The sequence below is a fragment of the Macaca thibetana genome, chromosome 11, assembly GCF_024542745.1.
Source record: "Macaca thibetana thibetana isolate TM-01 chromosome 11, ASM2454274v1, whole genome shotgun sequence".
Taxonomy (NCBI): Eukaryota; Metazoa; Chordata; class Mammalia; order Primates; family Cercopithecidae; genus Macaca; species Macaca thibetana.
This window is the reverse complement of record NC_065588.1, coordinates 120,002,758-120,026,500: the sequence shown is the minus strand read 5'-3', so window position 1 is coordinate 120,026,500 and position 23,743 is coordinate 120,002,758. Positions and strand designations below refer to the sequence as shown.

The following is a 23,743-nucleotide window of genomic DNA, read 5'->3' as shown; positions in this document are numbered from 1 at the left end:
ACCAGCCTGGCCAACATGGTAAGAAACCCCATCTTTACTAAAAATACACACACACACACAAAATTAGCTGGGCTTGGTGGCAAGCGCCTGTAACTCCAACTACTCGAGAGGCTGGGGCAGGAGAATCACTTGAACCTGGGAGGCGGAGGCTGCAGTGAGCCAAGATTGCACCACTGCACTCCAGCCTGGGTGACAGAGCAAGACTTCATCTTGGCGAAAAAAAAAAAATAGCCAGGCGTGGTGGCACATGCCTGTAGTCCCAGCTACTCAGGAGGCTGAGGTGGGAGGATCGCTTGAGACCAGGAAGTCGAGGCTACAGTGAGCCATGTTCCTGCCAATGCACTCCAGCCTGGGAGACAGAATGAGACTCCGTCTGAAAAACAAAAAACAACAACAAAAAAAAAACACCTGCTGCATTCTGAATGCCTGGTCAAGGACAGAAGGCACTGATTAACCAGTAGTAGGAATCCCAGTGGTAGAATTTCAGGAGCAAAAAATTAAAGGGAGGCTTAGATGTCAATTTGGCCCATACCCATCAAAGCATGTAGCAGCAAGGCCAATTGTAATTAAGAGTCACTTTTTAGGCCGGGCGCGGTGGCTCATGCCTGTAATCCCAGCACTTTGGAAGGCCAAGGCGGGCGGATCACAAGGTCAGGAGATCGAGACCATCCTGGCGAACACGGTGAAATCCCGTCTCTACTAAAAATACAAAAAAATTAGCCGGGCGTGGTGGTGGGCGCCTGTAGTCCCAGCTTCTCGGGAGGCTGAGGCAGGAGAATGGTGTGAACCCTGGAGGTGGCAGAGCTTGCAGTGAGCCGAGATCGCGCCGAGATCGCGCCACTGCACTCCAGCCTGGGGGACAGAGCGAGACTCCGTACCAAAAAAAAAAAAAAAAAAGAGTCACTTTTTAAAAGGTAAAAAAAACCAGGCTGGGTGCAGTAGCTTAAGCCTGTAATCCCAGCACTTTGGGAGGCTGAGGTGGGCAGATCACCTGAGGTCAGGAGTTCAAGACCAGCCTGGCCAACATCGTGAAACCCCATCTCTACTAAAAATACAAGTATTAGCCAGGCATGGTGGCACACGCCTATAATTCCTGCTACTCGGGAGGCTGAGGCAGGAGAATCGCTTGAACCTGGGAGGCAGAGGTTGCTGTGAGCCAAGAGCGCGCCACTGCACTTCAGCCTGGGCGACAGAGCGGGACTCTGTCTCAAAAAAAAAAGTAACAAAACAGAGGGAAAAGCAATTCCTGCATCAAAATTTCACCGTTAAGAGGAATTCTATTCTCTAAACTAAACAGGCTACAACACATTCATCATTTGTTTGGATTTTTTTTTTCTTTTTTTTTTTTTTGAGACAGTCTCACTCTGTCACCCAGGCTGGAGTGCAGTGGCGTGATCTTGGCTCACTGCAAGCTCCGCCTCCCAGGTTCACACCATCCTTCCTGCCTCAGCTTCCCAAGTAGCTGGGACTCCAGGTTTAGCCCACTACCACACCTGGCTAATTTTTTGTATATTTTTTCTAGTAGAGACGGGGTTTCACCGTGTTAGCCAGGATGGTCTCAATCTTCTGACCTTGTGATCCGCCCGCCTCGGCCTCCCAAAGTGCTGGGATTACAGGCGTGAGCCACCGTGCCTGGCCTTTTTGAGTGTTTTTTTAAGAGATGGGGGTCTCAATAAACTGCCCAGGCTGGTTTTGAAATCCTGGGCTTGCGATCCTCCTGTGTCCGCCTCCCCAGTAGAGTAAGGACTACATGCATGCACCACCCCAAACACATTAGTCCTTCAACAACAGTGTTAAGATGTTGAGGATACTGGGTCCAATCCCTCAAAGAGACTATACTCTAACTGAGGTGACAGATAGACATACAAACCTGTGAGCACACACTGTTATGAAAGGCCCAGGACGCTCATTTATTTATTTATGTATTTTTAAACAAATTTTTGAGACAAGGTCTCAAGGTTGGAGTACAGTATCACAAATATAGCTCACTGCAGCCTTGACGTCCTGGGCTCAAGTGATCTTCCTGTCTCAGTCTCCCACATAACTGGGACAACAGGCGTGCACTACCACATCCAGCTAAAATTTTTTTTTTCTTTCGAGGTGGAATTTTGCTCTTGTTGATCAGGATGGAGTGCAATGGCGCGATCTCGGCTCACCACAACCTCCGCCTCCTGGGTTCAAGTGATTCTCCTGCCTCCGCCTCCTGAGTAGCCGGGATTACAGGCATGCGCCACCAAGCCTAGCTAATTTTGTATTTTTAGTAGAGATGGGGTTTCTCCATGTTGGTCAGGCTGGTCTCGAACTCTTGACCTCAAGTGATCTGCCTGCCTTGGCCTCCCAAAGTGCTGGGATTACAGGTATGAGCTACCGCGCCCAGCCACCCAGCTAATTTTTAAATTTTTGTAGAGATGGGGTCTCATTTTGTTGGCTAGGCTGGTCTCGAACTCCTGGGCTCAAGTGATCCTCCTACCTCGGCCTCCTAAAGTGTTGGGATTACAGGCGTGAGCCGCCGTGCCTGGCTCCAGGATGCTCATTTAATAGCAAAGAGCAGTAATGCCTTTCCTCCCTCCATACTTTCCTTCCTGCAGTCCTGTCTTCTACATTAGGATAATCTCCACCCTATATTTGATTTCTGCTTATTCAAATCCCAATTACTCCTCAAGGCCCCAAACCAAAGCAAACTCTTTCTTCTTCGTGACTCCCCTACCTCAGAGCAGAAGGAATACCAGCCTCCTCTGCACTAAGCACCGGAATCTGCAATCCCAAAATCCCATTCCATCCTGACAACCACCCAGCAAAGGACATTTTCCTGCCATTTTTCAACAATTATAAGACCACCCCCACCCCATGATTTTTACAACGAATAGTTGTTGACATCTGGATGGTATCCTTATCATTAAGATTAGTGGCATTTTTTCTTTCTTAGTGGTATATTAAATAATGGTACATCTCATAATCAATATTATCTTAGATTAGCTGAAATATGAAATATGGTATTCCTATTCTGCAAATGAAAGTAACGTGTCCTAAGTCACATATGGCCTGCTAACAAGTGGCAAGGCCAAAGCCCTGTTCTAAAGACAGATCTGCTTGACTATAAAGACTGTGGCTCTTCACTGCCCCACTGCCCACCTTTGACAACCCACAGCTCTCTCTTCTAATGGCACTTAGCACTTACTACTTCATTTTACAGTTAGTTGTGCTTCTGATCTCTCTTCCCAGTCCTGCCCACTTAAGACTGTGGACTTCTTAAAAAACGATGGAATTTGCTAATCCTAGGATAAAATAATGTGTGTAAAACAGGACTGGTGTAGTGGCTCACGCTTGTAATCCCAACACTTTGGGAGGTCGAGGAAGAAAGATCACTTCAGCCCAGGAGTTTGACACTAGCCTGGGCAAAATAGTGAGATCTTGTCTCTTTTTTTCTTTTTTTTTTTGCGACGGAGTCTTGCTCTGTCGCCCAAGCTAGAGTGCAGTGACACGATCTCGGCTCACTGCAACCCCCACCTCCTGAGTTCAAGCACTTTTCCTGCCTCAGCCTCCCAAGTAGCTGGGATTATAGGCGTGCACCACCTCGTCCAGCTAATTTTTTTGTATTTTTAGCAGAGACGGGGTTTCGCCATGTTGGCCAGGCTGGTCTCAAACTCCTGACCTCAAGTGATCCACCCACCTTGGCCTCCCAAAGTGCTGGGATTACAGGCGTGAGCCACTGTGCCCAGCCACCTTTTTTTTTTTTTAAATAGAAAAACCAAACAAAAAAATGTAAATCACACAGCGAAGCACCTAGGACAGAAGCACTTAATACAACTGTGTCTGCCAGACAGAAAAAGTGTTGCCTGTAAAGAAAAGTGTGCATCTATACACCCACAATGTCCCTGTGAATTTCCTTCTTTAGTTCGCTACCTCATTTGTAGACAGAAGCAATGCCAGGCCTGCCTCCCTCACAGGGTTGTGGTACGGTTTCACATCAATTAAGAGAGGATGGACAATTATTACAGTTCCTGAAAGGGATCCCCTATCTCTATTCTTGCTCCCCACAGTCCATTTTCCACACAACAGCCACAGTGATCTTTTAAAATTGCAAACCAGATCATAACACTTCCTGGCTTAAAACTCTACAATGTCTTTGTCTTGCACCTAAAAATAAAGCCTAACTTCTCTATCACGGCCAATAAGGCCCTGCATGACCTGAAACTGGCTGGTTCTCTGATCTCATCCCTCTAGCCTCCTTTTTCTTCAAGACATCTGACTATGTATGTGGCAGCTAATGTATGAATGGGTCTCCCCACCATCCTCTACCCGCAAGCTCTCCATTCCTCCCTTCTCGGTGTAACTTGTAACTCTGCCACAGGGCCCTTGCACTTAAAGTGCACTTTCCCAGAACTTCACACAATCATTTGAGTCGGTTTCAATATCCTGCATTTTTCCTTGGCCCCGATTAAAACAGCGCCTCCTCAAAGTCACAATGTACTATTGTAACTAGGACTGTATTATTACATGATCTTCATAGCTCTTTTCATCCTTTGAAAAATAATTTATTTTTTAATTTTTTATTGACGAGGTCATGCCCTGTCACCCATGCTGGGAGCAGTGCTCCGATCATAGCTCACTGAAGCCTCGAACTCCTGGGCTCAAGTGATTCTCCCGCCTCACCCTCCCGAGTAGCTGGGACCACAGACACGCGCCCGGCTAATTATTTTATTTTTCTGTAGAGACGGGGTCTGGCTGTGTTGCCCAGGCAGGTCTCGAACTCCCGGCTTCAAGCGATTCTCCCGCCTCGGCCTCCCAAAGTGCTGGGATTACAGGCCTAATCCACCCGGGTGTGACCCGGCCGAAATTATTTTTATTTATTGTCGTCTGTTTCACCCAGTAGACTGTAACCTCCACTAAGGCCCCTGTCTGTCACGATCCCTGCTACAATCCAATAAATAATGCCTGCACACAGGAGGCGATCCAAAAATATTTACTGAATGAATGACTGAATGCCTTGGCTACTCCTCTAAAGACCAAACGGGTTCTATCCAGCCCAAAAGACACACTCCATCTGGCCGGTCATAGCCGGATCGAGCCCGCCGAGCCCCGGAGTCGAACTCCGCCCTGCAGGGTCCTCACCGTCTGAAACCATGGCTGTCCCAGCACCTCAGCGAAGAACAAGCGGTGGTCAGGCGAGCGTCTCAAACGCTGCGCAGCCCAACATCCGGCGCCGCCGAGTGACGCACAAGGTGCTTTGACTCATGCCAGCCCCCTAAGCTGCGGAAGTGGAATGCGGAGGTGCGCCGGTTGTGGGGTACGGAAGTGCGCCACGGCAGTGCGCCGGAAGTGTGGTGCGGAGGTGTGCGGTTCGCTGTCAGACTGGCTGGGAGGCGGCGCGGCCGGCGGACCCGTTCAAGACAGCGCGGGCGGCTCGGGTGCCCCGGGGCTCCGCCGCAGGAGGACGCCATGGACGACAAGGGTAAATCAGGACAGGCCAGGGCTGCTAGGCTACAGCAGAGCCGTTCAGGGGTCCCCCCAACCTCTCACATCCAGGCTGAGCTCCCGAAGAGATTTCTTTTGAACTTCAGGCAGCTTCACTGCATGTGTTTCCTCGAGTCACAACTAAATTCCCCGGGCTGCTCTTGTTTTCAGGGATGCGCCCTGACGGTATTTGCAGGCACCCCTCCCACACATACGCTCCTTCCCGGTGCCTGTCTCCAGAAGGGCCTTCGCAGTTTCGATTTCCTTATATGTGAAATAGGAGTAAGACTCCCTGCCTTGTTGGATCTGTCATTAAAATTAGAATGAATAAGGCATATTTGATGTGCTCATCTAGTATGCTTATTAAGTGAAACACAAGGGCAAACTAATATACTTTTCATGTAAAGAAATAAAGGGGAGTGGGTGGAACTCCATATGTATTTGTAACATATATGTGTATGTGAATAGACTTGTATTAGCATAGACTGTCTGGAGGGGTGCAGGAGAAATTGGCAAGGTGGTTGACTTTGGGATCCTCTCAGATCTTAGGGCCAAGGATGCTGAAGAGAGAATGACTTTTCATCATCATTTACTCGGGCTTAATTTTTAGGCCTTGCACACCAGTAGCTTTTTCAAAATAAGAAAGAGCTCTTGCAAACAGCAAAGTGGTGTTTTCTCTATTCCTATCAACGTTTATTGCATCCCTGAAACTAAATACCCTAAAAAGAAAGTATTTTTTAAATTATTTGCTTCTTAAAAAGTCAGCAGTCATTAACAAGCTCTCTTGCCTTACATGCTGCTAAATGAATTAGATGAATCGCTTTTCTCACTTTTTCCAGAGTTAATTGAATACTTTAAGTCTCAGATGAAAGAAGATCCTGACATGGCCTCAGCAGTGGCTGCCATCCGGACGTTGCTGGAGTTCTTGAAGCGAGATAAAGGTATAGAGAGTCATCTGTTAACATTCTGGGATTTAGGAAAGTCTTTTTTTTAAAAAAAAGAGACGGAGTCTCGCTCTGTCGCCCAGGCTGGAGTGCAGTGGTGCAATCTTGGCTTACTGCAACCTCCGCCTCCTGGGTTCAAGCAATTCTCCTGCCTCAGCCTCCTCAGTAGCTGGGACTACAGGCGCACGCTGCCATGCCTGGCTAATTTTTTTGTATTTTAGAGACAGGGTTTCACCATGTTACCCAGGCTGATGTCGAACTCCTGAGCTTAGGCAATCTGCCTGCCTTGGCCTCCCAAAGTGTTAGGATTACAGGCGTGAGCCACTGTGCTCGGCCCTTTTTTTTTTTTTTTTTTTTTGAGACAGTTTTGCTCTTGTCTCCCAGGCTGGAGTGCAGTGGCACGATCTCAGCTCACTGCAACTTCTGCCTCTCAAGTTCAAGTGATTCTCTTGCTTCAGCCTTCCGAGTAGCTGGGATTACAGGCATGTACTATCACACCTGGCAAATTTTTTTATTTTTAGTGGAGACGGGGTTTCACCATGTTGGCCACACTGGTCTTAAATCCTGACCTCAGGTGATCTGTCCGCCTCGCCCTCCCAAACTGCTGGGATTACAGGCATGAGCCTGTGTTCGGCCAGGAAATTCTTCTCATGACTCTTGGAAATGTAGAAAGTGAGAGATGCATGTTTGCCTGCATAAAGTAGTACAGCTCCAAGCTCAGTTTCTGCCTTCATTTCAGACTTTTCAATCTGGAGAGAGCCCTTACATTGTCATCAAAAGGATCCCTATCATAAGTGAAATATACTTTGAATCAAGAGTGACTATTTTATATTGTGTTAACCATGATGCTTAAATTACAGTAGCAGTTCAGCTTTATAAGTGTTTATTAGGCCTCCACCTTGTGCCAGATTCTGTACAGATGTTACAGGGAATATTCCAGAATAAATTCTGGTATTAGTATTATTTATTGTGATCCCCTAATTCAGCACTCTAAACGTTAGCATCTAGGTATAGCATGAAATCTTGTATAGGCAAAATAATAATAAGGCCTTTAATCTGAAGGGCAGGCCTAGAGACGCTTGTCTCTAAGGCAACCTCCAGTGTCTTCCCATTGTTCTTAAAATAACATCCAAACAACCTTAGCCTCACCCATACCACCTTGCAGAACTCATCTGCCGCTGCTACTCAATGTGTTTCCATGCCTCAGCCTCCCAAAGTGCTGGGATTACAGGCCTGAGCCACCATGCCTGGCCACCCGGCTTTATTTCTATGTGTGCTTGTTTACTATCCGCTTCCTCTATTAGAATCAAAACGCCATCAGATCATAACCCTAGGGGCCTGTCTTGTTCACTGATATATTCCTCTTATCTAGAACAGTGCCTGGTATAGAGTATGTACCTAATAAATGTTCATTGAATGAATGAATGAATTGAAGACACAGGTCGGGGCTGTGGTCCTAATGTGAACATCACATTCCTTGGATCATTCCAGGGGAGACAATCCAGGGCCTGAGGGCGAATCTCACCAGTGCCATAGAAACCCTGTGTGGTGTGGACTCCTCCGTGGCAGTGTCCTCTGGCGGGGAGCTCTTCCTCCGCTTCATCAGCCTTACCTCCCTGGAATACTCCGTAAGCACCTGCTCTCCCTGGGGTTACCTTTCTACTTCTCCATTTAGTGACAGACATTCTCAGCATTACCTGGATCTTTCCTGTCCCCTCATTTTGCTCTTTTCTTCCTAGGATTACTCCAAATGTAAAAAGATCATGATTGAGCGGGGAGAACTTTTTCTCAGAAGAATATCACTGTCAAGAAATAAAATTGCAGATCTGTGCCATACTTTCATCAAAGATGGAGCGGTGAGTGGATAACCATCATGCGTGCTAAGGAGGAGCAAGGGCTTCGAGTCTGACTGCCTGGGGTAAAATCCAGGCTTTGGCATTCATTTGCTGTGGAGCCTTGGACAGGTTACTTAACCTCTCTGCACAGCTTTCTCATCTGTTCAATAAGGGTGAGAATAGTACCTACCTCCTAGGGTGGTTGTGAGGATTAAATGAGGCAGGACGTGTAAGGGGCAAAGGGTGTGAGGGCTTGGTATTGTGTCTGGCACTTAGTAAGTGCCACGTGAATGTAGATCTTGTTATTAGAGACGGTTGTCATTGTAAACAGGCAGAGAGGGACAGTGGGACAGCATGTGTGATTCTTGATTTAATACAATGTTTTACTAAAGAAGTATTTTTATGATTGTGTATGTAGTAAATCTGAATTAACACAGAACAGCTCTTGTCACTGGTTAACACTGAGGACTTTATTAGTGAAGGTTAGCAATAAAGGGAGATTGAGGGAAATTTTCTTTTTAACTTCATTTTAGATGCTATTACAGAGATGTAAAGCTGCTCAGTGTTTATAAGTGAGGAAAGACAGGAGGTGCAAGTTGAGCCATCTCCCAGCACAGGTGTAATGAAACTTTCATAATGCCCCTCCCACCAGCATACGTCCTTTTGCTACCTCGGCCTCCCCTGACCATAAAATTACTTACTTGCATTTTGACTCTTAAATCTTGTCCTCCATTTTATTAGCCCCTTCCCAACCTTTGACATTTGTTATTAAATAAATGGCATAATAGATGTGAGTGAAACTTGTTCAAAAGCCAGTTGCAAACAAAGCCTTTTTTGGGCAAGTGGAGGCAAGGTTGTGACTTCCTTTCACTGGGGCCGTCTCCTTCCACAGACCTGCTGTGCCATCAGTATTGTGCAGGTTTCGTTTGCTCTAGTGTAGTGTGATACATGTGTACTTCACCTGCAGTCACCTACTCAGGACTGATTTAGACAAAATTCATAGCAGAGCTGCTCAGATTTGAAAGTGCAGAGGAGTCAGGTGGGGTCTTATTAAATGCAGATTGGGATTCAGTGGGTTTGGGCTAGGGCCCAGGAAGCTGCCTTTCTAACAGGTTCTCAGGTGAGACCCAGAAAGGAGCTAAAGAGCTGGTTCTGCCCTCTTGTCTTACTCTGTCTTCTGCACTCTTCCACAGAAAAGAGGTTATGGAGGCTGGGCATGGTGGCTTATGCCTGTAATCCCAGCACTTTGGAAAGCCAAGACGGGCAGATTGCTTGAGTCCAGGAGTCCAAGACCAGCCCAGGCAACATGGCAAAACCTCATCTCTACTAAAAATACAAAAACTTAGCCAGGCGTGGTGGCACAATCCTGTGGTCCCAGCTACTCGGGGGCCTGAGGTGGGGGAATTACCTGAACCCAGGAAGTTGCGGCTGCAGTGAGCTGTCATACCACTGCATTCCAGCCTGGGCAACAGGAGTGAGATCCTGTCTCACCAAGAAAAAAAAAAAAAAAAAGAAAAGAGGTTATGGGCCCACTGCAGTGGCTTATGTGTGTAATCGTAGCCAGAGGTTCGCTTGAGGCCAGGAATTCAACACTAGCCTGAGCAACATAGGGAGAGAGGCCCTGTTTCTACAAAAAATAAAATAAATTAGCTAGTCATAGTGCTGCACATCTGTAGTCCCAGCTACTGGGGTGGCTGAGGTGGGAGGATCACTTGAGCCCAGGATGTCAAGGCTACAGTGAGCCATGAACACTCCACTGCACTCCAGCCTAGGCATCAGAGCAAGACCTTGGCTCAAGAAAGAAAAGAAATTATGCATAAGTGTCTACACGTTGCATCCATGCCACAGATAGGTTGTGATTACCCCAAACAGTTTATAAATTCAAAAAAATTAGCCATCATTTCAAAATTGGATTTTTGGCCCCTGTAAGCAAAACCGTCACCTCGTCTGGCAATCATGGGGCCACATGACGACAGCTAGGGCTGAGGAGTCCTGGCCCTCCTTAGCCTTTTCTTTTTGAGACAGGGTCTCAATCTGTTGCCCAGACTAGAGTACACTGGCTCATTGCAGCCTCAACCTCCCAGGCTCGAGTGATTCCCCCCACCTTAGCCTCCCAAGTAGCTGGGACTATAGGCACATGCCGCTGCATCCAGCTAATTTTTTTTGTTGTTATTTTTTGTAGAGATGGGGTATTGCCAAGTTGCCCAGACTGGTTTTGAACTCCTGGGCTCAAGCAGTCCTCCAACCTTGGCCTCCCAAAATGCTGGGAGTACAGGTGTGAGCCAGCACACCCAGCCTTCCGTAGCCTTTTCGCTTTGCTGCTGACCCCACCCAACCTGCTGCAGTGACTTCTGCTACCTGCCTGGTTCCCGTAGGCCTGAGTGTGCAAACCATGTCTTAGAAATAGGGAAACCAACCCAAGGGAACCTCATGGAGCCTCCAGCTATCCAGGCTTTTGTATCCTTTGGGTAACACTGTGTGGGAGTTCCATTTCTGCACCTGCTGTGGGATGTGAGACCTGGCAGAAACTTTTTCAGCTTGCAAATGGGATGGAAACTGTACCATCAGGTCTTCTTTCTGGTTGTGGTTGATTTGTGAGAAAGTGTACAGAGACGCTTAGGGTGTCGGGAACACGCGCCGCAGTGCAGAGGGTGTGAGTGAGCAGCAAGGAGCCTGGCCCTTTGACGAAGCTTTCTTGGTCCACAGACAATATTGACTCACGCCTACTCCAGAGTGGTCCTGAGAGTCCTGGAAGCAGCCGTGGCGGCCAAGAAGCGATTTAGTGTATACGTCACAGAGTCACAGCCTGATTTGTCAGGGCAAGTACCTTTCTGTTCAGTTATGTGCCCAGCCATCATCACACAGAGCAAACTGCAGATTAGAGTCCAACAGAATCAGAACCAGAATGTGCCCCCAACTTGCCAGCAGTCAGCATTGCCTTTCATTGTACCTTTTCCTGCCTTTGGAATAAAAATCACTGAATTTGCAGCAGGTCACAGTATCGGATCTAGGGGTTTCACTTAAGTAGTTAACGCTGTGGTAGAGCAGAGATTTATTGATGAAAGATTTTTGTCAAGGAATAGGTAACTCACATCTCCCTCTCTCTAGACGATAATAAAAGCAAAACTTCCTCCTTTTTTCCTGAATTTACATCTCTTACCCAGAGTCTCTAAGAGTATAGTTTTCCAAAAATACTTCTTTCTAAAAAACCCAAATTCTTGTTTCCTTACTCCAAAGTCTTGGGATCTGCCCCTTAACCCATTAGTATTAATGTGAGTTTCAAGCAAACATGCACTGTCCACATTAAGTGATTCATCATACATCACTGTGGGACTGTCTTGTACTTCCTCTAACATTCTAAAAATGTATGTCATCTTCAGTAAGAAAATGGCTAAAGCCCTCTGCCACCTCAACGTCCCTGTCACTGTGGTGCTAGATGCTGCTGTCGGGTGAGTGCCCATCTTCCCCAGCCATAATCACCTCCCCCACCCCACACTGGCTCACAGCAGGGTTTTCAGATTGAAAGTTTGAGTCCCATTCATAAAACCACAGCAGGTAGCGTCCTGCTTCTTAATTAATAGCTGCCCTAAACCAGCAAGCTTGTTATGAGGCTGTGATAGCATACAAAGAAGACAGAGCTGTAGGATGTTGGGGAGAGTGGGAGTTGTGTCTATAGCTTTATGGCTGTAAGTGTGAGTGCATTTTTTTGTTTATTTGTTTTTGGGGTTGTTGTTTTTTTTTTTTTGAGACGGAGTCTTGCTCTGTCACCCAGGCTGGAGTGCAGTCGCCGGATCTCAGCTCACTGCAAGCTCCGCCTCCCGGGTTTCTGCCATTCTCCTGCCTCAGCCTCCCGAGTAGCTGGGATTACAGGCGCCCACCACCATGTCCAGCTAATTTTTTAGTAGAGACGGGGTTTCACCGTGTTAGCCAGGATGGTCTCGATCTCCTGACCTTGTGATCCGCCCGCCTTGGCCTCCCAAAGTGCTGGAATTACAGGCATGAGCCACCATGCCCGGCCTGTTTGTTTGTTGAGACAGAGTCTTGCCCTGTCACCCAGGCTGGAGTGCAGTGGTGCGATCTTGGTTCACTGCAATCTCCGCCTCCCAGGTTCAAGTGATTCTCCTGTCTCAGCCTCCCAAGTAACTGGGATTACTGGTGCATGCCACCATGCCAGGTTAATTCTTTTGTATTTTTAGTAGAGGTGGGGTTTCACCACGTTGGCCAGGCTGGTCTCGAACTCCTCACCTCAGGTGATCTGCCTGCCTCAGCCTCCCAAAGTGCTGGGATTACAGGCATGAGCCACCAGGCCCGGCCAGTGTGAATGCATTTGAAGAGCAAAGTACAAAGGTCAGTTGGGATCAGCAGAGGGTAATCAGGGCCTCTGTTTCTGTGAAGACCTGGCTGTCCTCAGTGGCATGCTGGGATGCTTTGTCTCACCTAGAAGATGCAGCTTCTGTGGCAAAGCCAAGGTCACATGTTCCTGGGATTGTCAGTGTATTTCACAAGAGAAAACAAGAGTAATGATCTCTTGGAATGAAAACAAAATAGATGATTAAGGAAATTAGGAATGTGTTCAAAAGTAAGCATTTTGAGGAATTCTTCTAATTGCTCATTTTAGAAACTAAATTGGCCTTCATCCTACCAGAAAGATTCTTAAGTTTGGGCACAGTGGCTCATACCTGAGGCAGGCGGATCGCTAGAGTGCAGGAGTTGGACACCAGCCTGGGCAATACCCATCTCTACAAAAAAAATACAGAAATTAGCTGGGCATGGTGGCATATGCTGTGGTCCCAGCTACCTGGGAGGCTGAAATGGGAGGATCACTTGAGCCTAAGAGGTAGAAGTTTGGTCTGAGATCATGCCACTGCACTCTAGCGTGGGCAACAGAGTGAGACCTTGTCTCAAAAAAAAAAAAAAGAAAGATTTTTAAATTGCATAACACATTTGTCCAACTTCAGATCACATCAGATTTTAAAATTTTGTTTGGTTTGAACTGAAGTAGAACAGAAAGTAGAGGATACCACACTTGGAAGGATGACTGCTGTGTCAGGACATTCTTGCTTCAGTTACACACATATGTACGTGTGCATGCCCTGGGCAGCAGTGTAAAGTGTATGTCTCATTGTAGTGTCATGAACAAAAAACGCCCCTGGTAACAATGCCAGGGGTCTATCGTGTGTTAAGCGCTCTTTAAAAAAAAAAAAGTAGTTATGGGAGGAACTTACCTTGATAGAAATGGAATATTGATCTTTGCAGATGATGATGCTACTCGTTAGAGACAAGAAAATAAAGCATGAAAAGCTTTTTTTCCCCTTAGCTACATCATGGAGAAGGCAGATCTTGTCATAGTTGGTGCCGAAGGAGTTGTTGAAAACGGAGGAATTATTAACAAGGTAAGAGCGTCAGTTCTCCCCAGTTCCCCGCTCAAGACTTGGAGGTGTCTTGCTGACCTAGGACACCACAGCAGTGTTGTTGATTACAGTTCCTTCTAACCCTCCTTCACTTCAGGACTTCATCATGGTGTATTGAGTTTTTGCCCAGTTCCCATAACTCATAGCAATGGTCAGTCCAGTTTTGGTCAAATCTTTCTTCTTTTTGGGTTGGTCTGCATAAATGAAGACAATGTAATTTGGTCAGGTGTGATGGCTGATACCTATAATCCTAGCAATTCAAGAGGCCAGGGTGGGAGGATCACTTGAGGCCTTGAGTTTAAGACCAGCCTGGGCAACATAGTGAAATCCTGTCTCTACAAAAACTTAGAAAAATTAGCTGGGCGTGGTGGTGCTTACCTGTAGTTCCACCTGCCGAGGAAGCTGAGGCAGGGGTATCACTGGAGTCCAGGAATTTGAGATTGCAGTAAGTTATGATTACACCACTGCATTCCAGCCTGGGCGATGGTGAGATCCTGTCTCAGAAAAAAAAAAAAAAAAGTGTAATTTATATTTAATTTATACAAAATTGGCTTGAATTGGAATTAGGGTTTGGTTTTGTTTTTTGTTTTTTTTTTTTTTTTTTTTTTTGAGACGGAGTCTCGCTCTGTTGCCCAGGCTGGAGTGCAGTGGCCGGATCTCAGCTCACTGCAAGCCCCGCCTCCCGGGTTCACGCCATTCTCCTGCCTCAGCCTCCCGAGTAGCTGGGAGTACAGGCGCCCGCCACCTCGCCCGGCTAATTTTTTTTGTATTTTAGTAGAGACGGGGTTTCACCGTGTTAGCCAGGATGGTCTCGATCTCCTGAACTCGTGATTCGCCCGTCTCGGCCTCCCAAAGTGCTGGGATTACAGGCTTGAGCCACCGCGCCTGGCCAGGGTTTGGTTTTTATTTTTTAATTATTTATGTGTACATTTTATTCTTTATCATACATATACACATAATAAAAACATACATACAAATATTTTTAAAATGCTATTTGTATATTTACATATAAAGTATGTATGTATAAAATATGTGTATTTATATGTAAATATTTTATATATTTTTAAATAGAGACACGTTCACTCTGTTGGCCAGGCTGTAGTGTAGTTCAGTGGTCATAGCTTACTGCAGTCTTGAACTCCTAGCCTGAAGCAACCCTTCCACTTCTCAAAGTGCTAGGATTACAGCCTGAGCCACTGTGGCCAGCCTGTCGTTTGTTTTCATTTTAATTGAGCACATTTGACCTCCGTTTTTTATTACAATTTCTCTCTCCATTATTTAATTTAGAAAGGCTTCATGAAAGCTTTTTTTAGTTAAAATATATATAACATAAGGCCGGGCGTGGTGGCTCACACCCATAATCCCAACACTTTGGGAGGCTGAGGCAGGCGGACCACCTGAGGTCAGGAATTTGACACCAGCCTAGCCAACATGGTAAAACCCCATGTCTACTAAAAATACAAAAAATTAGCTGGGCATGGTGGCGGGCACCTGTAATCCCAGCTGCTTGGGAGGTTGAGGCAGGAGAATCGCTTGAACCTGGGAGGTGGAGGTCTGCAGAGTGTTGAGTCACATAACTGTATATTTAACTTTGAGAAACTAATGATTTTCCACAGCAGCTGCACTACTTTACATTCCCACTAGCAAAGCAAAGGTTCCAGTTGCTCTACATCCTTGCCAACACTTGTTTTTTTAAATTTTTTTGTTTTGAGATGGAGTTTCACTCTTGTTGCTCAGGCTGGAGTGCAATGGCACAACCTTGGCTCACTGTAACCTCCGGCCCCCCGGGTTCAAGCGAGTCTCCTGCCTCAGCCTCCCTAGTAGCTGGGATTACAGGCGCCGTGCCCCCCACCCCACCATGCCCAGCTAATTTTTCATATTTTTAGTAGAGATGGAGTTTCTCCATGTTGGTCAGGCTGGTCTCAAACTCCTGACCTCAGGTGATCCACCTGCTTCGGCCTCCCAAAATGCTGGGATACAGGTGTGCGCCACTGAGCCCAGCCTGCTTTTCTGTGGCTTCTTCGGATGCACTCTAGAGCTCATCCATTCCATTTCCTGCCTTCCCAGATTGGAACCAACCAGATGGCTGTGTGTGCCAAAGCACAGAATAAACCTTTCTATGCGGTTGCAGAAAGTTTCAAGTTTGTCCGACTCTTTCCACTAAACCAGCAAGACGTCCCAGATAAGTTTAAGGCAAGAGTTTTACATATTTGAAGGGGTAAACTTCAAATTTTTAGATGTTAGTAACATCTAAACGGAAACTTTTGGAAATTGTAGTCCTAAGAATGTTCCAGTAGTTTTTTCACTTCCTATTGCTACTTTCCGCAACACTTGGAATACAAAGATAAATTGGTGGCTGGACTCACACATTTGTCCCTAGCATTTCAGTCTTTCAGTCTCGTTAAGTAGCACCATAGATGGGTGGAGAGGAAGCCAGAAGCTGGTGGGTAAGTCCCAGCTTTGGGCTCAACTGAGGTCAGCTCCCATCACAACTTATAAACTGTGCGAGTTGAGGCAAGTCCTTTCATTTCAACCTCTGAACCTGTTTCCTTGTCTGTCAAATGGCACAGCAGTATCTGACAGGGTCATGAGGATTCTAAGATAGTCTTAGCACAGTCCCTGGCACGCTGCAAGCCGTCTGTTGTGACTCTCAGTCATACTTTGAGAGGTCTGGAGAAGTTAATCCAGCATGAGAATGAGGGGACATGTGATTTAAGTTTGTTACACTACAGCTCTTGGCCAGCACGCCGCCATGATCTGGCTTATGGCCACAACTCTGCCCTCCTCTCCAGTGTCCTGCATAGCTAGCTAGCTTCTCCCATTTTCAGAGAGCAATCTCAGGAAGTAGCACACTGATCACTCATGCCAAGACCCCACCAGTATGGAGCCCTAAACATTCAGTGCCGACTAATGTGTACTTCTCTCCTCAGTATAAGGCAGATACTCTCAAGGTCGCACAGACTGGACAAGACCTCAAAGAGGAGCATCCGTGGGTCGACTACACTGCCCCTTCCTTAATCACTCTGCTGTTTACAGACCTGGGCGTGCTGACACCCTCAGCAGTCAGCGATGAGCTCATCAAGCTCTATTTGTAACCTGTGGGCCCTTTCCTGCCAAGGTGCAGCTTCTGTAGTTGAGGCTGAGGCAGGGTGAGTAGCTGCTTGACACCCCAGTGAGCCAGGCCAAACCTGAGATGCGTTTTAATGAAGATTTATGGAGTAAGGACTTAAAATCATACATCTTGGAGAACCTTTCTTATTCATTTCAGTCCCATCTAAAAATGTGTCAGTTATTCTAAATCCCAACCTAAATTGTTCTTATGGTTTCTAGAAACTTTCCTTTTCAGTTTCCAGAAATACAAGTTAGATAATTGGCTACTTAACTGATGAAAGATGAGCCCAAGTCCATCTCTCCTCATCCTCCCCTGCACTCGACTGATCTGCCAAAAGCATGCGAGATGCAGGGGAAAAGCAGCCACACCCCTCTGCCACAAACGACCAACAGCTGGTCAGGACGTTACACGCGGTGCCTTGTAAGAGGCAAGAAACACTTGCCGAATCTGCGTCTGGCTTCCAGTGGTAAGCACATTCCTCAGTAGGATCAAGCCAAACAGGAAAAACTGTACCAAGAGAACATGAGGCGGGCAGAAACATTTAGCAACAGTATTCTGCATGGCTCACTGCTTAAGAAAATGCCTTCTGGAATATTTGTAAACTAAAGTTCTGTATGTGTAAGAGATGTTTAAATATGTTTGGGTCCTAAACAGCTTTTTAAAATTATGCTTGGGAACAACTTCAGCATCTTTTCAAATAAACTCTATGATAAAGACTTTGATGTGGTGTTGTGTCAATACTGCAAGCTGAACCAGGCCGTCTAGGGGAAAACACTGTCCAGCTACGTTTACACACTTAAGACCCAGGCAATCAGGACACCATTTATTCAACAGAAGGCATAAAAACTGTAATTCTCTTTCCCGGAATATGACTTAATGCCTCTGTTTCTCAGCTGTTCACCAAAAAAAAAAAATACTGGGACTATTCTTAACACAGAAAAACCCCCAGCACATTAGCCACCTCTGCAGGGCATCAAAGGATAACTGAAGCCCAGGGCCAGGGACATTCAGGAGGTCAGATGCCTAAAGATACTAAGGAATGGTTTTGAAAATCAGAAGTCAAGAATACTTCAGTACCTTTATGATTAAAAATAACTAAAATAGCCTCAGAAAAAAGAACTCATATATATATATAATATGCACATAGGTCTATATATGGGACCCATCATGATAAATACTGACATCTATTATTTACACTCAAATAATTGTACATTTTCTTTCTGTTAGACTACTTCAAGACTGGAATTGTTTTGTTTTGTTGTTTTTAATGAGAGGGTCTGGTTGTGTTGCCCAGGCTGGTCTTGAACTCCTGGGCTCAAGTGATCCTCCTGCCTCAGCCTCCCAAAGTGCTGGGATTACAGGCAGGAGCCACTGCACCCGGCCAAGACTGGAATGTTTTTAGTAAAATATTCCCAAGTGTGAAATCCTACATTTCTCCCTCATCTGAAAGGACAGCTTTCAGAGACATGATTCTTCTCAGATGTCTCCTGAAGTTTTGATTTCCATTAAAAGCAAACTGGAGCCATCCACCAAGTTAGGGAACAGCTATGCCCTTGTGGGTTCATCTGTGGCACTGGAATCAGCAGTCATCTTCCAAATCTGAGATCCCTAAATCCACTGTCTTGATTGTTCTTTTGCCAGTTGTCAACAAGCCCTTCTCAAATTCTTCTTCAGTTATTTTGCCTTTCTTAAGTTTTTTCAAGAGTCTTGTGTCATTGAAAAGTTCTTCCATGTCCTCATCTTCAATATCAGAACCCTAAGTACAGAAAAAACCAATAAACTACTAAATTTTTCAGCAATAGTGTTCTAGTGAAACCAGCAGTTTTAACTCAGGAACTATAAGCTCTCAGATTGGCTTCCGCAAATACAGCAAATTCCCCACCCTAGTCACCAACGTAACAGAAATCTGAGAGCCCCACACAATTCCTATTTAAAGAACGACTACAATAATATTTGTTCAAGATTCTAAGTTAATGTAAGTAAAACTAAACTTTACCTCTTCCCTTTTCCTTTTCTCATTCATTTTTTTCTTCTTTTCTTTTTTGGCCTTCTGCTTCGACCAAGCTTTATTTTTTATGAATTTTCTTCTCCCTTCATTTTCTGTTTTCTCTCTTCTTTGTTGCTCCAGGAGTTTCTGCCTCTGCTTTTCTCTAATTTTATCTTTAAATGGAATCGTGTCTGTATTAACGTCCACAGGCACAAAATCTGGAAACTGCTTTCCTCTCAATTCTGGCATCTTGGGCATCCTCAGCAGGGCAAAACCTTGAGCAAGGCTGGCAAAATCAAGATCTAATTCAATCAGAAGATCAGAGTTAGCACACTCAACAGGATTAGAACAGTCAGTAATGGCTTACAATATTTTTTCTAACCAAAGGGTTTAATGAATTCATTTAAATTAGAATGAAAATTATTACATTTTTACAAAGTTAAAAGGAATACTCAGCAGCCAGAGGCCAGTTTATTCTGTGTCTACTCAAAGCCTGGGAACACTTCCTTTTATGAGACAAAGCAATCTCATACTTGTAAGATCACCACATGGTTAAGATGGAGACATTATCACATGAAGAAGTCCAACTTACCCTTTAATCTGAAAATCAGGTTGCATTCATGCTTTGCATAAGCCTGGACATATGACACAAAAGCTTTCATGCCCTTTTCAAACACAGCTCTGTCGGCCAGGGCCATGGACTTGAGTTTTGGCAGAAGGTCCACTGTGTTTCTCTGGAGCTTCATCTCCTGCAGGGGGCACTACACACACACCACATTCTCACCTTCCCTGGTTGGCATCACATCCCCAGGGCTCCCCCATCACAGCCAAGAAAACCAAAAGCAAAACAATTCCTTTTCACCTTTTGAGGTCTGAAGCCCAATTCCAACCCAAATATTTCACATGCTCTAAAAAAGTATGTTAAATTTTTAAAAGAAAATTTAAAAATCAGATTTCACATGACAATCCTAATCTAGTAGCAAAGTATAGCAACACTGGGTCTCTATTCACAAGTCTCTATTCACCCTTGCCTGGATCCCAGCAGGGCCTGCTACCTCACAGGAGGCTTGGTCACTCCATGACCGAGGTGCCTCCACAGCCTTAAAGCCTACCAGGGTGGCCAGGCACAGTGGCTCACGCCTGTAATCCCAGCACTTTGGGAGGCCAAGGTGGGCAGATCACCAGAGGTCGGGAGTTTAAGACCAGCCTGACCAACATGGAGAAACCCCGTCTCTACTAAAAATACAAAATTATCTGGGGTGGTGGCGCACGCCTGTAATCCCAGCTACTTGGGAGGCTGAGGCAGGAGAATCCATTGAACCTGGGAGGCAGAGGTTGCAGTGAGCCGAGATAGCACCATTGCACTCCAGCCTGGGCAACAAGAGCGAAACTCCGTCTCAAAAAAAAAAAAAAAAAAAAAAAGCCCACTACCACAGGGCCCCACACTGCCACCACCAGCCCAGCCCCAGTGAGTTTGCAATTTGTAATTTCATTTGCTGACCACATGCTGGAGAAGAACTTTTCCAGCTATCCCGTCACTAGGCATTCTATCTGAAAAAGGATGGCAGCTTACTTTTTGGTTAATTGCAAGGAAATTGATGTATGACTCTTCCATGGGCAGGAGGAACACCAGAGCGCTGCCCCCGTGGCCAATGCGAGCTGTGCGACCGCAGCGATGCACGAAGGCACTGTGAGAACACAGGATGGAAATGGGTACCCAGGTGAGGACAGCTGAACAGAGTTCAGGCTCCAGCCACATGGCTGATGCAGCTAAAATGCTATGGGGAGCCTCTAGCCTCCACAGCTCAGTGTGGACTTGGCCACTTACTAGTGTGAGAAACAGAAGAACTGGCAATTAAACCAGCACTGCAGACAGATATGATTCTGTAATAAACATTTAATGTGAACTCTAAGTAAAACTTGTATCTTTCTCTCTGATCAGACAGGTGGGACATGGTCCCCAGTGGAAAATCTGGGAAACAATGAAAAATACAAAGAATAAAATGAAAATGACCAATAATCTCAGGAGTAATCATCAACACTTCGGGGTTTACAGGCATCTTCCTTTGCGTGGATGCATGTATTAGAAATATATGCTGACTTTGGAGAAAGTAGTTGTAATTTTCACATGTGGTGTTATGAACTGCTTTTTTCCATTTAGACATTCTATTGTGTGTTTCTGCAAGAACTGAAAATAATTGAAAATACTTTTAATTGCTGCCAATACAATATCACTATTTCACCACAAATGGGTTATTCATCCATTTGCCTATTTTTGCCTCTTAAAACAATGGGTTTTTGTTTTGAGACAGAGTCTCTCACACTGTTGCCCAGGCTGGAGTGCAGTGGCACAATCCATTGCCACCTCTGCCTCCTGCGCTCAAGCCATTCTCCTGCCTCAGCCTCTCAAGGAGCTGGGACTAAAGGCACACACGCCTAGCTAATCTGTATATATATTTTTTGTAGAGATGGGGTTTTGCCATGTTGCCCAGGCTAGTGAATTCCTGGGCTCAAGCGATTCACCCGCCTAGGCCTCCCAAAGTGCTGGAATTACAGGCGTGAGTCACCGCGCCCGGCCTCAAATAATATTTTGTTGTTGCTTTATGTTTTCTCTCATTGTCTGAAATTTCTATAACCTTGCTCTACATGGTGCAGGGCAAGGCCTCAAACCGTTTCAAAACTGTTCTGGCAAGCACTGTAGGAATGCACGGGGTCACTGCAGACCCAAGCACGCTGGAGGCTTGCTATAAAATAATGTTTCAATGAACATCATTATCTGTTTATCTTCTTCAGGATTCCTACTTCATTAGGCTAACTTCCTCAACAGAGAGTGGGTGGCAGCCTCGTACCATACCTTGCATTGCTGGGAGGGTCATACTGCAAAACCCAGTTGACTTCAGGAATATCAATTCCCCGGGCCATCACATCAGTGCACACTAAAATCCCACTAGAAAATGAGAAAACAGCATTCTGAGTAAGGAGGCCACCATCTTCGTCACCATCAAACAGCCTACTGATCTTGATGACAGTGACACACAGGTGCTGGAGCTTCTCACAGAAGCACATGCTTAAGGTAATATTTTGATTTTTTCTTCTTTCTACAAATCTCTAGGACTTCATAAATTCCAATAAAAATTGGAAGGAGGTGAGAGACAGCAAAGGGATCTTAAAAATTACAAGATTTCCATTTGAAAACCGAAACTGTATGGGTCTAATCCTTTGTAGTCATCTGAAAAACAACAGACACGTCATTCTGTAACTGAGGCCTCGCAGTCAGGTATATCGCTTTGCCCAAAAGAGGACTTTTAATATAGCCAGATGTTCAATGATTAAGAAAAACAGAAAACTGTTATTTGTCAGCACAAACAGAAACAAGTTATGGTCATTGGAAGACACAAGTTCCCTGCTGTGTAGTCATAAGCCTGATAAGCAGACAGTGTTTTGTTTTTTGTTTTTTGTTTTTTTTTTTTGAGATGGAGTCTCGCTCTGTCACCCAGGCTGGAGTGCAGTGGCAGGATCTCAGCTCACTGCAAGCTCCACCTCCTGTGTTCACGCCATTCTCCCGCCTCAGCCTTCTGAGTTGCTAGGACTACAGGTGCCCGCCACCATGCCCGGCTAATTTGTTTTTAGTAGACACGGGGTTTCACCGTGTTAGCCAGGATGGTCTTGATCTCCTGACCTTGTGATCCACCCGCCTTGGCCTCCCAAAGTGCTGGGATTACAGGCATGAGCCACCGTGCCCACCCTTAAGCCACAGACAGTTTCTACACCAACAGGACAAATGGACAAATGGTTGCTGCTTGACAGTCATCACAACCCTTCCCTGGGCCAGGCACAGAGCAATCTGGGAGTGAAGACAATGCACAGGGCTCCTGTGTCACAGAGCCTGCCGTCTAGCACAGAAGTTCAGTAACTAGGGAAACGACATAGCAAAAGGCAAAGCGATTAGAACAGGGCAGTGGAGGCTCTGGGCATTTACAGAGATGTGATAACCAGGTTACAGAGAGAAGAGGGTTCTAGGCAGGAAAAACAACACAAGCGGACAGCACAGGCTACTGGAGAATGGGGTGTTTGGGGACCTGAAAGAGCAGTGTGGCAGGAAAGCTGTTACCTCCAATGAAGCTCACCCACCTTTGCAATTTGCGGAACTCCATGAAGATCTTATTGCGTTTATATTTCATCTTTCCATGAATGCACATAATCTTCACGCCCTTCACCAGCGCCTCCAGAGCCTTTCCATAGTATTCCACACAGGCACAGGTACTGCAAGAGGGACAGAGGGCTTAGAGTCATTGACCACCTTGGTCCTTCTACAACCGGGAGAGGGGAACTGTGAGCAATAGCTGCAGCAGACACAACCTAACTACAAGCCCTCCCTAGGGGAATGATGAGAATGGCAGTGGAAATCATCCACAACTGAGTTCTCAATCTGTAATCCTCTCAGCCAATGAAAGGCCAATCTTTTGATAAAATACCTTAAACATGAGTTAAAACCCCCAAGGACGTATTCTACTGTCTAAAGATGTTCTAACAGGAAATCTCCCTGACCCCGAAAAAGGAATTGAAGTGAAACAGTCATTCAGAACAAAAGCAATGACATCTTAGCCACAAATAGTCTTACAAGATTTAAAAACATTCCTGCTTTTCCTTTAGGGAACTGCTTCTTCCCCAATTAGCAGGATTCCCAAGGGCTCAGCAAATAACCCAAGCTAGACCAATCAGATAGATCCCTTCTCCCAGATATTTGGGACTTGGAGCTGAGTCATCCAAGGACAAAAAGGAGGTTGGCAGAGTCATCCCAATAAAGATATGCCCTAAACAGATGGCCCATGAACTCCTGCCAGGGAGCCTCCTTCCCTGGGAGGTGGACACTCAGCATTCTCTCAATCTGTGAGTTCCTTACCCAGTACCCTTCTAATACAGCTCACCCTGGACCCTTTTCCTTAACTGGAAGCATTCCCCAGTGATTTCCCATCCTTTTGCAGATGAGGGAACTGAAA

General features: G+C 45.8%; 3 protein-coding genes and 1 non-coding gene across 9 annotated transcripts in view; 1 reads left to right on the top strand and 3 right to left on the bottom strand.

The window, feature by feature from the left end:
* Nucleotides 1-5,246, bottom strand: part of GTF2H3 (general transcription factor IIH subunit 3) — a 31,392-nt gene extending 26,146 nt beyond the window's left edge. Inside the window, exon 1 of one of the 2 annotated variants that reach the window (XM_050748118.1) lies at nucleotides 5,113-5,246. In XM_050748118.1, coding sequence (XP_050604075.1) covers nucleotides 5,113-5,125 — 13 coding nt within the window. In that variant the 5' untranslated portion in view covers nucleotides 5,126-5,246. The remainder of the gene's footprint in view (nucleotides 1-5,112) is intronic. The other variant, XM_050748119.1, reaches the window with a different exon arrangement.
* On the top strand, nucleotides 5,216-17,473 carry EIF2B1 (eukaryotic translation initiation factor 2B subunit alpha). Its single transcript, XM_050748121.1, has 9 exons — nucleotides 5,216-5,452; nucleotides 6,294-6,395; nucleotides 7,890-8,026; nucleotides 8,138-8,254; nucleotides 10,940-11,052; nucleotides 11,614-11,682; nucleotides 13,551-13,626; nucleotides 15,712-15,837; nucleotides 16,575-17,473. The coding sequence occupies exons 1-9, from the start codon at nucleotides 5,440-5,442 to the stop codon at nucleotides 16,737-16,739; spliced, it is 918 nt and encodes a 305-aa protein (XP_050604078.1). The 5' UTR covers nucleotides 5,216-5,439; the 3' UTR covers nucleotides 16,740-17,473.
* The window catches only part of DDX55 (DEAD-box helicase 55), a 312,124-nt gene continuing 301,967 nt past the window's right edge, over nucleotides 13,587-23,743 (bottom strand). For 2 of the 5 annotated variants that reach the window (XM_050747989.1, XM_050747990.1), the window contains 6 exons: nucleotides 22,875-23,006; nucleotides 21,598-21,690; nucleotides 20,317-20,431; nucleotides 19,336-19,504; nucleotides 18,753-19,045; nucleotides 17,565-18,512 (listed from right to left, as the gene is read on the bottom strand). In XM_050747989.1, coding sequence (XP_050603946.1) covers nucleotides 18,336-18,512; nucleotides 18,753-19,045; nucleotides 19,336-19,504; nucleotides 20,317-20,431; nucleotides 21,598-21,690; nucleotides 22,875-23,006 — 979 coding nt within the window. In that variant the 3' untranslated portion in view covers nucleotides 17,565-18,335. Of the gene's footprint in view, nucleotides 14,139-17,564; nucleotides 18,513-18,752; nucleotides 19,046-19,335; nucleotides 19,505-20,316; nucleotides 20,432-21,597; nucleotides 21,691-22,874; nucleotides 23,007-23,743 lie in introns of those variants that run through there. The other 3 variants (XR_007717644.1, XR_007717643.1, XM_050747991.1) reach the window with 3 other exon arrangements.
* Nucleotides 21,358-21,490, bottom strand: LOC126931902 (small nucleolar RNA SNORA9). Its single transcript, XR_007718010.1, has one exon. It is a non-coding gene; the product is annotated as a small nucleolar RNA SNORA9 (small nucleolar RNA).